Genomic DNA, 17472 nt, shown 5'->3' with positions numbered 1-17472 from the left:
AACTGCACCTCAGATTGCAGCCCAAATAAATGCTTCACAGAGTTCAAGTAACAGACACATCAACATCAACTGTTCAGAGGAGACTGCGTGAATCAGGCCTTCATGGTCGAATTGCTGCAAAGAAACCACTACTAAAGGACACCAATAAGAAGAAGAGACTTGCTTTGGCCAAGAAACACGAGCAATGGACATTAGACCGGTGGAAATCTGTCCTTCGGTCTGGAGTCCAAATTTGAGATTTTTGGTTCCAATCGCTGTGTCTTTGTGAGACGCAGAGTAGGTGAACGGATGACCTCCGCATGTGTGGTTCCCATTGTGAAGCATGGAGGAGGAGGTGTGATGGTGCTTTGCTTGTGACACTGTCAGTGATTTATTTAGAATTCAAGGCACACTTAACCAGCATAGCTACCACAGCATTCTGCAGCGATACGCCATCCCATTTGGTTTGCGCTTAGTGGGACTATCATTTGTTTTTCAACAGGACAACGACCCAACACACCTCCAGGCTGTCTAAGGGCTATTTGATCAAGAAGGAGAGTGATGGAGTGCTGCATCAGATGACCTGGCCTCCACAATCACCCGACCTCAACCCAATTGAGATGGTCTGGGATGAGTTGGACAGCAGAGTGAAGGAAAAGCAGCCAACAAGTGCTCAGCATATGTGGGAACTCCTTCAAGACTGGTGGAAAAGCATTCCTCATGAAGCTGGTTGAGAGAATACCAAGAGTGTGGAAAGCTGTCATCAAGGCAAATGGTGGCTACTTTGAAGAATCTCAAATATAAAATATATTTTGATATGTTTAACACTTTTTTGGTTACTACATGATTCCATATGTGTTAATGAGTAGGTTTGTCCCAACTTTTGACTGGTACTGTATGTGTCAGCTTACTAATTATACAAATAGGCCCTATTATATTTCAAAATTAAAATCAAATTCGCTAGCCTATACTTGTAACTTCATAGGCCGCATGTGCTGCACCAGAATCACATGTTATCTTCTGCTTTATCATGGTTTGAACAATGTATGTAATTCCAGTCCATATAATACAGTATAATACAATACAGTACAGTAATACAGTTCACACTAAAAAACATGAGCCTACTGGAGCTAGTTTCATTTATTTACCCAAGAGAGCATATAGCTAGCTACATCTATGGGCTTTTATGTTTTTCTATCGTGCGTAATGTGCAGTAGCCTATATCATATATGTATTGGATAACGGCACAATCATTTGGGCTTTTTTGGGCTTGCCTCATTAAATGTTGTTAATGTAGGGCTTATAAAATGTATTTAATATAAGCCTATGACTCATCAGGCTAAGGTAGCATCAGATTTGATCCATACATATTAATACGCTTCAAAGTGATTTATTCTCGGGATGGAACATTTGTAAAATACTGGGAATATATTCAACCCTAGTGGTGGTGTCCTGGGTGGATGGGGGAGAGAGACGGACGTGGGCGTCTGCCACGGCAGGAGGGAGGGCTGCTACACAACCTAACAATATGCAAAGTGCCAAGCATAGTCTCTACCTGAACACTCACCCTGCATTAGCCCTGGGTTCAAATAGTATTTTCTTTAAAATGCTTTGAGAGTTTGATTGAGCCTGACCAATTTAATCTAGCTGAACCTCTCACCCTACAAGGGCTGACACCAGCTCAAACACAAAAGACATGGGACATGTAGACCACCTGCTGTCACTGAACTCTCACGAGTCTCCTGTCACTGACTCATTAAGAGGAAAGAGAGGTATGGGGAAAGGTACTGGAACCACACTGATGTGTGAGGAGGAGGTGTAGCCTACTACCTGTGTGTGTGCTCAGAGCATGAGTTAACTTCCAGCACACTGGGACCTGTGTATGTAAAGTCTGAAAGGTACTAGCTGACTGACCTGGGATCTATCTGGAATTAACCCAGGTGATCTAGGCTGACCTATGATCTATCTGGAATGAACCCAGGTGATCTAGACTGACCTGTGATCTATCTGGAATGAACCCAGGTGATCCAGACTGACCTGTGATCTATCTGAATGAACCCAGGTGATCTAGACTGACCTGTGATCTATCTGGAATGAACCCAGGTGATCTAGACTGACCTGTGATCTATCTGGAATGAACCCAGGTGATCTAGACTGACCTGTGATCTATCTGGAATGAACCCAGGTGATCTAGACTGACCTGTGATCTATCTGGAATGAACCCAGGTGATCTAGACTGACCTGTGATCTATCTGGAATGAACCCAGGTGCTCCAGACTGACCTGTGATCTATCTGGAATGAACCCAGGTGATCTAGACTGACCTGTGATCTATCTGGAATGAACCCAGGTGATCTAGACTGACCTGTGATCTATCTGGAATGAACCCAGGTGATCTAGACTGACCTGTGATCTATCTGGAATGAACCCAGGTGATCCAGACTGACCTGTGATCTATCTGAATGAACCCAGGTGATCTAGACTGACCTGTGATCTATCTGGAATGAACCCAGGTGATCTAGACTGACCTGTGATCTATCTGGAATGAACCCAGGTGATCCAGACTGACCTGTGATCTATCTGAATGAACCCAGGTGATCTAGACTGACCTGTGATCTATCTGGAATTAATGCAGAGTACGCAGAGGGTACATCGTGGGAGTTACTGGACTAGGGGGTAGAGTTCATACACTGAGCCTTGACACACTCATGTGGTGGGCTGGGTTTGCCCTGTGTGTGTGTGTGTGTGTGTGTGTACACTGTGTTTAAGTACACAGGGTTAAATCTTTCCTCCAGACAAGGGAGCACACAGCTGTTGGCAAACAGTGGAGTCTCCATGCTGCCTGAACCAGGAGTCAGGGGGCCTGGACAGCTCTCTCACCTAGAGTCAGGGGGCAGCTGGGGGGCCCGGGTAGCCCTGGACAGCTCTCTCACCCCGGTGCAAAGAGGATTTGTGGCTCCTAACAGGTCTGCTCATGTCTAGACCAAAGATGACCTGGCTAAGGAGAGGGGGGGAGGGGCCATGAGTGGAGGTGGTCTCCGTAACAGTAACATGAACTCAGAGAAACTGTTAGGGAGTCTTGGACCAAGCCCAAACTGATAAGCTCTCTTGTTATGTCTTAACAGCATACAGGTTCATTTCAAAAGTGAATAAAGATCGCTCTGAACTTAAATTAGTGCCTAACCACCTTGCAGACAGACAGACGAGCTACCGTACCGTATCGTCTTTGTATATTGTTGTATACCTCACCCAGACTGCTTGGATTTCCACTAAGAACCTCCCCTCCTCCACCCTGGATCCAATAAGAACCAGGTTCCTCCATCTCTCCCCTCTTTACACAAAGGAATGACGGCCTGGCCTTTCTTGCATTTCTTCATATAAAATAAAGGAGTTACCTGATCTTAATGAGCCTGGTGTATGGTGTGGGCTTCTCACATTGCACGCCAGCTGCGCTCTATTAAATTCGTAAAAAAACTGCCTGACTAACTAGATTACATGCATTTACTTTGATCAAAACGCGGGGAGCCCTGCCGCGCAACGCTTTTATTGCTGTCTTCGGGCAACATTTTAACGCCCACATTAGGAACAAGCTGCTGCAGCAGGCACACATTTCTTAACCACCCCTCCGTCTTCCCTTCTACCGCCCTCCTTCCTCCACCGCCTTTGTCTTTCACACACAGGGCTTTGTGATTTAAAAAAAACACAGCAGTGTATTTAATATATTGTATATTGGAGAAGGAGGTAGGAGGGCTAAGCTGTGGCTGGGAAGCATTTTCTTATGAATTGCTTCTGTGTGTAGTAGCAAAAAGTGTTAGTTGATAACGCCAGCCGTCTCCCTGTTGGGAGAGAGCAGCTAAAAACAGGAGGAGATGAAAGGAGAGGGTGGAGTGCATCAGGGACAACAAATGCTCCCCAAAACAAAGGCTACAGCAGCGGTCCTGGAGGTTTCTCTGCCTGGCTGGGCATACTGTACAGGGCCCGGTTTTCCAAAAGCATCTTAAGGCTAAGCTCATCGTTAGAACCTTTGTAGGAACATCGTTTAATCTCCCAGCGGTTTCCCAAAACCATCTTTATTAAAGTTGCACTTGAAAACACTCGTTATTTACAGACTGCCCCAGACCTGTTAAGAACAGCTAAGTGCGTTGTTAGATGCTTTTTTGCCCTTCCACGTGACTTTATACACAGAAGATCTCCACTAAACATAGAATCAAGCTGTTTATCTTTCTCTCTGTGACCACCGATAACTTGGAAATGAAGTTGACTACAAATACAAAGTTGCCAATGTCTTTGCAATTGAGCAAGCAAAGGATAAAAAGATTAATGAAAACCAAGAAAAATTAAAACAGTAGGCCTGTAGGCTACATAGGCCTTTATATTTCAAATAATATTGAAATAAATGTAACGTTCAGACAATTGAATTGTATTTGTAGGCTACACTGTCTGTAATTTGCTTCAATATATTTCAATATGTGCAATGATGTGCCAAATGAATCTGTGATTGAGTGCATTATTGTAGGGTAAGCATTAGAATAAGCCGCATCAATATTTGCAACCATTAGATGGTAATATCGCTCTAGGAGCTGATCCATCGTCAGTATTATGGAATAATTAGAATGTTAAGATAGGATTTGAATGGAGAAAGCTGATCAGACAGCAGCGCTGCCTTTCTTTCAATTCTTTCAGTATCGACACATGCTCCAACGACGCACTTAGCGAATGTTCTCTCTGCGTGGTGTTTTGGAAAACGCATATTACATCTTCTGGCGTTATAGGAAAGATGAATCATTAAAACACTAATAAGCCTGAATTCCACTGATATCAGGAAACCACTATACAATAAGGGGTTAAAGAGTCCTGCCCAGGGGTTGAGGAGTTAGGTGGGACTCACTACTGTGTTTGTAAAGAGAATAGAGGAGGAGAGGTACCTACAAAGCTTCCACTGGCTAATCACTGACCAACAGCTAAATTTGGAGAATAAAAACACATAAGACTGTGTGTGCGTGCAGACCTAGAGGGACATAATTCAGAGGAAAGAATTAGACCTCTTTATTTCAGAGTTTAACTACCCATTTGGGGCGACCATTTTGTGTTACCATGTCCCTGTTGGAATGTACCACAGAGAAAGAGAGAGGGAGGAAGGGAGTTCAGTCACTATGAAACCAGTGGCTGTAATGTTATGAAGTAGTGTTGCCATGCAACAGCAGTGTTGTGATGTGTTGTGGAGGCTGGGTTGGCGTTGGGTTCTCACCAGAGTCCTGAGCCAGCATTCCTCACAGTGGACGTGCCAGCACTGGATGGAGGTGAGGGGCATCGTGTACGAGTCCTGCCACATGGGGAGGGGGGAGGGGGGAGAGGGAACATTAACATAAGAGGTTAAAGGGGAACTGTGTGGACTGACACAAATAGACACAAATGCTGTCGCAGGCACACACGGTACAACACTGGACAGGCCCTGACGAACGACGCCATCAAACCAAAGCACCAGGCAGCACAGCTAAAAGCACAGGCATGGAGGAGGGGGGTGGCCAGCCCAGCCGGGTGATGGGCGGGCGGGCAGGCAGAGGGGCGAGGGAGGGTGGGAAGGGAGCACAGAGAGCCTTACCCTCCGGAGCGGGAGCAGCCGTTTAATCCCGCCGCCGCCCATAACGTAGCCTCTATACAAACAGTAAATGCTGAGCGGGGGGAGGGGCTTAGAACAGCTCTCAGCAACCCGCCTCTCATTGGGCGCTGTTACCGCGAGGGCCCGCCCCGATTGGCCCAGATTCTTGTCTTCAGCCCTGTCTGTTTGGAATCTCTTCCTCTGTAGGGAAGTACAGATGGGGCACTGCTGAGCACAAGAATGTGGCGGACTACAAAGCATAGAAAGAAACAGGTACGGACGGACTGGACACCGATACATGCATTCACACACAACCTGGGAGGCACTAGGGACTGGAGAGAAACACCCACTAAAGTTTCTGTTGCAGCTCGTGTGATGTGATATGTTTGAGACTTGTAGCAGGCTCTGAGCAAAATAATCAGCAACATGTTCGATGTCCAACACATGCCATAGATTATCATTTTACAAGCCAGAATGTTGTTTCTATGAAATGCATTGAAACAGAACAGGGAACACTGAACGTGAAGATGATGTGATGTGAAATGCATCCATCTAGTGCCCAGTTCCTTAAAGCAACAGCAGGTGGTGGTAGAGATCCACTGATACGGACCCTGCTGACTCCTTCTGCCTGTATGATGCTTTAACAAGTGTTCAGAGAACACAAACAGTTTGCAAAACAAACTCCTTGAGGATCTTGTAGAGAAAGATATTCAACTCTATTGCCTTCCAAGCACACGCCATTTTGTCTTTCAAAAGGAGTGATGAGGTGTTAGCAGTCAAATATGACCACCTTGGCTGGTGGGTTGGACTTTCAGGTTATTGAATAGGCTATTTCCTCACCGCTCACCCATCTTAAAAAAAGACTAATCTAAATCCCGTCAACAAGCAGGCGTGTCCATCAGAGCAGAAGGGCATAGCGTCTTCACTCCTCAGCCTGGCTGAGTGAGATTTGTGACGGGAGGAGACGACAGTAATGACAAATGAGCTTTACGATGGTCGCTGGAGGGCAGGAGTGATCAATATGCATCTCTTCCCCTCTCCTCTCCGTCACCCCGGGGCTGGGACGACCTTTAGGAGGGACAGGCGTCAGTAATTGCTTGCTTTTCACAGAGTCAAGAGTTGTGGGGCCCGGGCCAGGGAGAAGTGGCTGCCAAAGCTGAGGAATCTGGCTTCTTCACTCTTCACTCATTCTCAAGGTGAGACTAGAAGATGGCGGTGTGGGTGTGTGTGTGGCTATGAGTGACAATGGGGGAAGTACCACCACAACACACACACTTAGGAAAGGGTTGCTCAGGTATGTGGTGTTCTGTTCTTAATCCATGTTGTCTGATTCTCTCACATAGACCAGGGGAGCGGATGGCCGAGCCAGTCATTAGGGACAGGACAGATAATCAAATCTCGTGGAACCGGACGCATTGATGGATGTCAAATCCCCGTGGTGACATCAATAACCAAAGACAACAGTTTGCTTATTGATCCCCACCAAATGATAATGAACCATCAGTTGAAATGGTCAGAAATCCCCCTCAAAGCTGCACGATGGTAATAAGCCAATACAAGGGGCTGCTTGCAGCTAGGGATTCAGAGCTATATGACAGTTGGTGCAACAGCATCTCTCTGACACACACACACACACACACACACAATCAGGTGGAGGAGGGAGGGCTGACTTTAAGGCCATGCAGGAATCACTTCAACCACCAGACCGTACATGTCAACACAAAGCCTCTGCCTGCATACCGTAAGGCCGCATCCTAAATTGCACCCTATTCCGTACGGGCCCAGGTCAAAAGTAGTGCACTATATAGGGAATAGGGTGCCATTTGGGACGCACCCCAACAGTTGTTTAAGTAGTGGATGGGCAGGTTGCTTGGGTTTAAACACTCCGGTATAGCAGACATGCATAGAGAGACTGAGAGAAAAGCACATGGATGTACAGAATGAATTGAAGGACTATGTTGGTTCCTTACCATGCAGATGAGACACTTATATCTGTCTCCTCTAAGGATCTGTTTCTCCAGCTCCCGGATACGAGCCTTTAGTGCTTCGAACGTGGTGGCTTTCGAGCCCTCTGTGATCCTGCAACAGAGGGGGAGAGGCTTGGGTCAGGTCACAGTGACACTCAGAGAAAAAAGGATCATACATCACGGAATCCCTTGTTTTGTCTCTACGGTAGCAGCACCGCAGGAATCCAGAGGCTAGGGTATTTGTAGGCCATTTTAATGTGTACCGGTAATCATTCTTAATCTTCTTCCTCAGTCCCAGGATCTGATTGCTTTGAGTGTGTTATTTCTCGCCGACGAGCTTTTCATTCAGTCCTTCCTTGTCAGGACACTGAGCTGTCTTTATAGTGTACATGACACGTCCCCATTTAACATCTGTCTATCGGTCTGTATCCTCCCAGGTCCTATACCTACACTGACTGACCCAGGATTTACGGCTCCCTCTCCTCCTCACCTCTCAGGCCCTCTACTAAATATCCCTTGATTAATGCCCCTGCCTGGAGAATGTACGTTTAACACTGTCCTGCAGCATATGAACTAGCAATAACTAAATCAATATGGCCGCCAATGATTGCCCAGGACGCGGTGCTGGCCAGATGTTTATGGTGATCCGCTCATTTTCCAGCCAGATGGAACGCTGATCTACAGTATTGATTTACCATTGGACCAGCTCTCAACGGGAGGCACAGCGCTCCCCACTCCGATTAGTGGCCAGTCGGAGGGCCCAGCGCCTTGGCTATCTATGGCTTCATTTATTATACTACTGGCCCTGTGTGGTTGTTCAATGAGGAGGAGTGGAGGGCCCTGAGGAACACGGAGACAGTACAGTACAGGAGTAGAGCTAGACAGGCCACTCAACACAACGTAATTCAACTTACCTAGCACAATAACTACATTGAATAAAGATTTGTTTTTGTCTTTCTATTTATTCTATTTCATTTGAGTTAAGCTGAATATGATTTCAAGAGCTTAAATGTTCCCATGTCTGGTGTTATTCCATTATAATACAGTTGGTGACTCGAGTCAACTTGAAACTCTTGTTTGACTTGACAGAGACCTTGGCCAAGGATAGCCAGAGAAAGGAGACACCAGGCCAGTCATTCTCTCCTGTCCTGTGACTCCAATCTGCAACATCATGGCCATAAAGCTTTAAAATCTCCTCTTATTAGCTGGGCGCTTGTAAAAAAGCATTTAGCCTTGATTAGCGTGCTTGCTTATAAAGCAGGCCCAGTAGCGCTGTCCTCCGTAGCCTGGTGTTTTCCCTTTAACAGCATCATAAATCCCTGTGGTGGTTCACTCAACCAACACTGTCATTGGGCGGCACTGAGTAAAACTTTTCCCTATAAAGAACAACCCTCCTCTCCTCTCTCTCTTTCAGACACGACGTGGTTTGATGATGAATATTCATTTAGCCGGTGATTTATAAGAAACCACATTCTAAAAGTTATTTAATTCCCTCGTGCAATAAAAGGGTTTTTTAATCTTTCTTTATGTGGAGGTCTGAGCCGTTGGGAGCGATGAATGGCCGACAGAGTGTGTGTTTTTGTGTGCCCCTAGTTAACTACACTCTAGGCAGAAGGGACTGGATGATCTCACTGGGCTGAAAATAATCAACCATTTGATGATTGTATCAGGGGTGCCAGCCCCAACCAAACCAACCCAGACAGACCAGCTGGACATCAGGCATTAGCAAACTGGATCGTAACATCTATTAGTATATATATACCACTTTCACCATACAGTGCCTTCAGAATGTATTCACACCCCTTTACCTTTTCCACATTTTGTTGTGTTACAAAGTGGGATTAAAATTGATTTAATGTAACAATTTTTTTGGTCAACGATCTACACAAAATGTATGTCAAAATGGAAGAAAAATTCTAACATTTATTTCTAATGAAAAATAAAACACTAATATATCTTAATTAGATAAGTATTCAACCCCCTGGGTCAATACATGTTAGAATCACCTTTGGCAGCGATTACAGCTGTGAGTCTTTCTGGGTTAGTCTCCAAGAGCTTTGCACACCTGGATTGTACAATATTTGCACATTATTCTTTTAAAAAGTCTTCAAGCTCTGTCAAGTTGATTGTTGATCATTGCTAGACAGCCATTTAAGTCAAAACTGTAACTAGGCCACTCAGGAACATTCAATGTTGTCTTGGTAAGCAACTCCAGTGTATATTTGCCCTTGTGTTTTAGGTTATTGTCCTGCTGAAAGGTGAATTTGTCTCCTAGTGTCTGTTGGAAAGCAGACTGAACCAGGTTTTCCTCTAAAAAATCCATGTTAAGACAGCAGCTTAAAATATACCAAACAACCTGTGCTAAACCTGAAATGATTTATAAAGAGGAGGTAAGTTATTGGTTGAGGCATGTTATGCTAAGGGAAATACAAGTAAAGCAAACATTGTGGGCATAAAACAGGGCCGTGAATCAGGCCTGGGCTGAGGTTTGTGACCCCAGTGGGACTCTGTGGGGCATTGAAGTTGTAGTGGCCTTAGTACAGATAACACCTGACAAGACTTACAATGTAACCTCAAATACTACCTCATGCAAAGTTTCCCAGGCCGCTACACCATCTCTGTGTAGCTGGGACACTACAGGTCTTGGAGTAGGGTTGGGCGGTATCCACATTTTCATACAGTTTCTGTACCATACTGGGGTATACGGTATTACCGGAAGTGCACACAAGGGCCGCTATTTTGTTGTTGTTGCTGCAACCAAAAAGCTTGATCTTGACATCTAGCCACTTAGCTAAAAAGTTAGCAAACCAAATGCACAGCTGGAGCCCTGAGCTGGATATAATTTATGACACATCTTAGACTTAACTTATAGTTATAAGCAGTGGCATATTGAAAATCATACCATCGGTATTTCAAAATGCACCGTATACCGAGGTATCGCCCAAGCCTATCTTGGAGGACTACAAAGAACCTGGGGTTGTGTTCAGAAAGGCACAACGTACAATGGAAAACTCAAATCTTAAGTTAAGTAGTAGTGTTTCAAAAGTTATCCCTACTGAACACACAAGAGGATGGAACCAAAGAACAGTTCATATATGTAATCTCAGCTGTGATCCTCCCCTCTTACTGCCACAGGATGGAAAGAGCGAGAGATTGAGAAATAAATAGAGAAAGAAAGAAAGCGAGAGGGAACTTGTCCTTCTTCCCCATTAAGTGTCCTGTGTTCAGTCTGAATTTTTGCGGGAGGCGGTGGAGGCTGTGCTGTGCGCCCATTTCTCATTTCATTAGCCGGCCTTGCCAGGCTCCCTGGGCCACTGCACCCCTGCAATCCATCTCCATCAGCCCGTTATCTTAATCTAGCGTCCATCTATATCTTCGCCTTTCATCTCTCAGGCAGGGAGGGCCTCCTGAGCACATTACTGGCTGGTGTAATTTCAGTTAGATTCAGGAGAGAGGGAGGAGGAGAAGAGAGACCCAGGGGACTGACAACCTTTTACAATGGGGATTAATCCACATCCACTTCCTCCCCCATTCGCAGTGCCTTCAGAAATTATTCACACCCCATGAATTTTTCCACATTTTGTTGTGTTACAAAATGGGATTAAAATTGATTGAATTGTAATTTTTGTCAACGATCTACACAAAATACTCTAATGTCAAAGTGGAAGAAATATTTTAACATTGTAAAAAAAGGAAAGAAAAAGAAAACAAATATATCTTGATTAGATAAGTATTCAACCAAGTCAATACATGTTAGAATCACCTTTGCCAGCGATTACAGCTGTGAGTCTCTAACAAAAGCTTTCCACACCTAGATTGTGCAACATTTGCACATTATTCTTTAAAAAATTATTCAAGCTCTGTCAAATTGGTTGTTGATCTTTGCTAGAAAACCATTTTCAGGTCTTGCCATAGATTTTCAAGCAGGTTTAAGTCAAAACTGTAACTCGGCCACTCAGGAACATTCAATGTCATCTTGGTAAGCAACTCCAGTGTATATTTGGCCTTGTGTTTTGGGTGAATGTCCTGCTGAAAGGTGAATTCATCTCCCAGTGTCAGGTGGAAAGAAGACTGAAGGTTTTCCTCCAGGATTTTGTCTGTGCTTAGCTCTATTCCGTTTCATTTTTATTCTGAAAAACTACTGTCTTCAACGATTACAAGCATACCCATAACATGATTCAGCTACCACTATGCTTGAAAATATGGAAAGTGTCCGCAGTAATGTATTGTATTGGATTTGCCCCAAACATAACGCTTTGTATGCGAAGAATGTTGCCAAATGTTTTGCAATATTACTTTAGTGCCATATTGCATACAGGATGCATGTTTCGGAATATTGTTATTCTGTACAGGCTTCTTTGTATTCACTCTGTAAATTAGATTATTATTGTGGAGAAACTACGTTTTTGATCCATCCTCAATTTTTTCCTATCACAGCCATTAAAGTCTGTAATGCTTTTAATGTCACCATTGGCCTCATGGTGAAATCCCTGAGCTGTTTCTGTCCTCTCCGGCAACTGAGTTAGGAAGGATGCCTGCATCTTTGTAATGACTACGCCATCCAAAGTGTAATTAATAACTTCACCACGCTCAAAGGGATATTCAATGTTTTTTTTTACCCATCTACCAATTGGTGCCCTTCTTTGCGAACCATTGGAAAACCTCCCTGGTGTTTGTGGTTGAATTTCACTGCTTGACTGAGGCACCTTACAGATAATTAAGTGTAGAAATCCGAAGAGGGTGGCCAGCAGAGATAGGTGGGATGGGCTGAGGGAAGCTGAGGGTTGGGATGTGGAATTGGAGACAAGTGGGAGTGGAGTTGCTGGGCGGGGGATAATATGACAGACAAAGATAAAAGTCAAAAATAAAGTCCAAATAAAACAGAACAAAAAGTATGTTTGAATGACACTGAGAGGCAGTGTTGTTACAGCTAATGCCTGTTTGCCTGAGGCTGATGCCGTGCAGGGGTTTGTACACATGCATACACACACACACTCTCATTCAAATGCACATACACGGACACACACACACACGTAAATATGCACTCAAACATATTCGGTTGGCCTTCCTGTTCTGATTTTTGTTGTCCTTGATGTCTTTTGTTTTTTGCATTGCTGTTTTCCTTTGTCTTTTGTTCATTTTGTTGGTGCATTGGGGGCTTGGGGACAGTCTTGTGGGTGGGGAATGGAATGATTGTATTTTTCTCGGGGAGGACTGTGGGGGGGGGGGGGCTGGGGTTCTCCTTTGAATGAGGGGCAGTTCTTGGGGAACTGTGGGGGGGATCATGGAAGGCTGGTGGCCTGGTGGTTGGGAGCTTGGGCTGGTGGCTGATGGGTCGCTGGTTCGGGTCCCCGTTTTTGACCTTATGGGAGATCTGTCGACATGCCCTTGAGCAGGGCGTTGACCTTGGTTGCTTCTGTGGGTCACTCTGGATGGGAGTCTGTTAGATGACTAATGTGACATAATGTTGAGCGGCTTCACTGCAAGTAGATTGTATGTTTGAAATATTACAATTATTTTTTTAAATTTAAAAATACATTTAAAAAAGGTCTCAGATGGCTATTGGGGGAGGGCTCCTCGCTCTCACAGGGTCTGAGGGGGGAGATGGGGAGAGGCAGAGGAGGACGTGGGGTAGAGTCATCACTTATAAATTGAGGCCAGATTTAATTATTTGCGCAGCTACATGGAAATCTCTGCCATTGTTTCATGTTGAGCATGAAAATTTGCAGCAATCACATTGGCGGCATTGGAGAGCTCATTTATCTTGTTGGGAACGAGCGGGGTTGGAGACGACCCAGATGCCAAGAGATCATTACCCATCTCGGATGAGATCAGAGATTTCACTACCGCAACACACACACACAATGCATCAACATAACGAAAGGAGACAAACCTCATTTCAATTTGAGAACGAGGGCTGAGAAAGTCCCCACAAATACATGCATTTTGCAAACAGCAAAAAGGGAATTTCAGCCTCTTGTTCCTCTAAAATCATTCAATCCCTTATTTGGTCTCCTTAAAAAGGGATTCTCAGATTAAGCCTATTTCTTCCGTATCAGGAAATTGCCCATAAAACTGTCACACTGCATGCCCATTTCTTTGCTTATAGATTTTGGCACTAAAATTAAGAGAATGCCAACAGAAAGATCCAAATGTAACAACATGCAGGCAACATTTTACTGAAATTTTATGAGATTTAATGATTTATTTTTATTTGAATACAATTTTTATTTCAATAAAATCACTACCACATCTCTTTCTCTTCTGTGACAACACTAATAATACAGGCTTGTTCCTCCCACTAAGCCAACAGACACTAAGGAGGAACAGTTAAAAACTATAATTCCCAGAACAACCCTCTCTCTATGATGAATGACATCATCTCCCTCTGGCATATAATACAATATCCTCCTAACATCCTCTGGAACCTGATCAAATAAGGACTTTTATAAACTGGGGGGGGGGCTGAATGCTGATTGGCTGACAGTAGTGGTATATCAGACCGTATACCACGGGTATGACAAAACATTGATTTTTTCTGCTCTAACTACGTTGGTAACCAGTTTATAATAGCAATAAGGCACCTCAGGGGTTTGTGGTATATGGCCAATATACCACGGCTAAGGGCTGTGTCCAGGCACTCCACGATGCGTCATGCATAAGAACCGCCCTTAGCCGTGGTATATTGGCCATATACCACACCTCCTTGTGCCTTAATGCTTAAGTAGACAACAACGGTAGGAAGGGAGAAAAACACAAAATATCTGGGAATAATATAGGTTCGGCTGGAGAGTTACTGTGACTGACTGTGGATATGTCCCAAATGGCACCCTATTCCCTATATAGTGCACTACGTTTAACTTTATTTTCCCCATAGGGCACAATCAAAAGTAGGGCACTATAAAGGGTGCCAATTGAGATGCAACCAGTGAGTCAGTGCTCCAGAGCAGACTGGTTGGTGAGCCTCTCTCTCTCTGCCTGGCTGGTGGAAACATATTAAATACACGGGCGTGTCACATCTGGAGCAGAGCAGCCGATAGCTAAGCTAATAAAGCTGATTGAGGAGGCAGGCAGGAGGCCCTTCTCATGGCTTAGGCCTACTCTTCCTTCGGTCTGACATCAACCAGCGGGAGTGATCTATGCCCAGCCTGCCAAACACGCCTAATGCCCCTTTCCACCACATAATGGCACAGAGAGGTGGCTGTCTCTGTGGCTGTCGCAAATGTGTGTGTTTGTGTGTGTGTGTGGGAGGGAGATGGACCGTGTGTGTATGTAGGTGTGTGTGTGCGCGTATGTGTGTACGAGAGGGGAGGCAGGGAGCCTCAACAGGGTTACAGCGATGAATCAACCTAAGCTGTCATGCTTCTGGCTTCACCACTTAGGGAATGCTCATCTGTCTTTCTTCATGCCGACACACACACACACACAGCAAAGAAAAAGAGCAAACTCACTATTCCTACACTCACTTTTGTCTAAACCCCTTACACTGTTTTCCTTATGGACACAAGGCTTTCCCTCCCTAACCCTCAGACAGTCACTGTGTTTAAATCTGTCTGTCTGCCACACAAATGGATCATAATGACGCTGCCCCAGAGGATGTGCTGCTGATGAATTCATCCTCCCACTCCGCACACACACAGATTCATCCTGGGTACACACACAGTCATCCAGGAAGAGGGGTGGAGGGAGGAAGGGATAGGGCCAGAGACGTGATCACATTGTACTGATGAGCCCAGATCAGGTCTGTGTCCCAAATGGCACATCATTCCCTTTATAGTACACTACTTTTGACCAGGGCCCATAGGGCTCCGGTCAAAAGTAGTGCACTATAAAGGGAATAGGGTACCATTTGGGACGCATCCCAGATCAATACATCCCAAGCTGCTATGCTTATGCACCAGTTCAGTTCTCCAGCAGCAGGCTGATATTTAATATGTGGCTAGGCCAGCTCTACTCTGAGCTGAGCCGCTTCCTCCTGATTGATTCATTTAAATGAAGCATTTAGCCTGCCAGGCAGGCAGGGCAGCCCTCCCAAGAGTGTGTGTGGAGAAGTGTGTGTGTGGGTATGTAGAAGTGTGTTTGTGGGTGTGTGGAGAAGTGTGTGTGTGTGTGTGGAGAAGTGTGTGTGTGGAGAAGTGTGTGTGTGTGTGTGTGTGTGAGACTACGGGAGCTAAGAGAAAGAGGAAATAAGTGTGTGGGTGTTTATAAAACACTTGCTACGCTCGTACTACTATGCAGTTTAACATGAGCCCTTCACAGGAAGTCAATGATGATGATGGCGGCTGAGGGAGAATAAGAAATGGAGCCGTTTGGCTGCTTTGTTGAAACCAAAACATTCATTTATCTCAGTCAGAGTCAGCAGGGGAAATGGACACTGAGGAAAGGAAATGGACAAATGAGATGTGAGGAAGGAGTCAGACGCAGTCAGTCTCTGAGGCTTGGACAAGTGAAGGCAGGAAGGAAGAGAGAGGGGGATTGTGATGGAAGGCAGCGACAGACTGCAGTTTTGACCCATGGCCACGTTTAAGATAGGGGTGGGGGAAACTGAAGCAACTGAGCCAAAATGGGGAGCAAGAGGAGCAAAGGGGGGGAACAGGGAATATGCCAAACATGCAGAAGCAAGCAATCAACCAAAATCCCCCTCTCTCTCCACTAGCTGTGCTGCTCTGACCCCAATTACCCATTCAGAGGGGCCGGCCATGCTGCTGCTGGTGGAAATTGTTTTCCGGGCGCCGCTTGTCGGGGAATATGGATGAGGACATGGAGATGAGGGAATTAGAGGGGCTGCCCTTTCACATGAACAGGTTATTCACATTTATCTGCTGCTTGGTAGGGAGGGGCTGGGGAGACTGGAGCTGGGGGCTCCCTGTGTTTCTACTAGGTCTGCTGGCTCGGTAGGTAGCAGGAGGGAGGTAGTGTGTTTGTGTGGTGAAATTAGGATTCCTGCGTGGTGCTGTGTGTCTGGCCCAGATGAAGCACACGGCTACAGAGAGAGGATCAATACAGTGGGACCCTCTCTGTGATCAGACCAGTGGATGAAGTGAGGCAAAGCACAGATTCACCGGCTTTCTCACCGCAGAAGGAAAAATGACCACACAAAATGCATCATTTATGACCCAACCAGCCGGGCGTAGGAAGAAAAGAAAACTAATTTGAGGGTAATTGAAACGTGATAGGAGAGGGCTGGGGGAGGCGGTGGTTGGATTTCAGCCTGGGCAGGTGTGTGTGTGTGTGCGCTCTGGGGCTGAGAAGATAGGGGAGGACGGGATGATTCTTACTTCTCTATTTCGCTGTTTTTACAGGTCCGGGGCGCGTTGGAGGATGAGCAGGCAGCGTTGGGGTCCTGAGGCAGCTGCTGTTTGCTGCTCTCTCCGTTGCTCGTGGAGGGCATCTCTGCAGAGAGAGAGATGGGGAACTATAAGAACTGATCTAAACATGAATCAATACGGTCAAAAGATTTCAATATGGTAACTATAAAAACAGAAGATGACATCTTGTTCCAAGCCTCAACTCACCATCACTGGCCCATTTGGAGAACTCCGGCGTTATTCTGTTGGATGGCATTCCACCACTGAAAGAGTGGAAACAAACAAAAAACTAAGCTGCGAGAAGGAGCTCAACGCCCCAGACGAGGAGTCGTCAGTAGAGTAGGCCAGAGTGGAGTGGAGTATAGTAGAGTGGTATGAGTGAGAACCTACTTCAACACTGCGCCGCGCAGGGCCTCCCGTTCTTTGGCTTCTCCTTGGTCCTCTCCGGAGCAGGGAATGATGTCTGCCTCTGTGTACTGGGCCTTGCCGTACTCCAGCGTGTCGTCTCCATCCACGTCCAGGTCGGCGTCGCTGTCATGGTTCTCCTTCGTGCTGCATATGGCAAAGCCTGTTCCTGAGGAGAGGGGGGAGGGAGGAGGGTGGCAGAGTCATTGTCTAGG

The 17472-nt window shown here is 45.6% G+C and overlaps 1 protein-coding gene across 8 annotated transcripts in view; it reads right to left on the bottom strand.

The window, feature by feature from the left end:
* Positions 1 to 17472, bottom strand: part of LOC121580924 (E3 ubiquitin-protein ligase RNF220) — a 182613-nt gene that overhangs the window by 15051 nt on the left and 150090 nt on the right. For 4 of the 8 annotated variants that reach the window (XM_041896122.2, XM_041896124.2, XM_041896125.2 and 1 more), the window contains 6 exons: positions 17243 to 17426; positions 17060 to 17115; positions 16823 to 16937; positions 7548 to 7656; positions 5581 to 5778; positions 5227 to 5301 (listed from right to left, as the gene is read on the bottom strand). In XM_041896122.2, the coding sequence (XP_041752056.1) occupies positions 5227 to 5301; positions 5581 to 5778; positions 7548 to 7656; positions 16823 to 16937; positions 17060 to 17115; positions 17243 to 17426 (737 nt within the window). The remainder of the gene's footprint in view (positions 1 to 5226; positions 5302 to 5580; positions 5779 to 7547; positions 7657 to 16822; positions 16938 to 17059; positions 17116 to 17242; positions 17427 to 17472) is intronic. The other 4 variants (XM_041896127.2, XM_041896128.2, XM_041896129.2 and 1 more) reach the window with 2 other exon arrangements.

The sequence above is a fragment of the Coregonus clupeaformis genome, chromosome 14 (genome assembly GCF_020615455.1).
Source record: "Coregonus clupeaformis isolate EN_2021a chromosome 14, ASM2061545v1, whole genome shotgun sequence".
NCBI lineage: Eukaryota > Metazoa > Chordata > Actinopteri > Salmoniformes > Salmonidae > Coregonus > Coregonus clupeaformis.
Note: the sequence above shows the minus strand (reverse complement) of the source record. Positions and strands in the feature narration are given on the sequence as shown.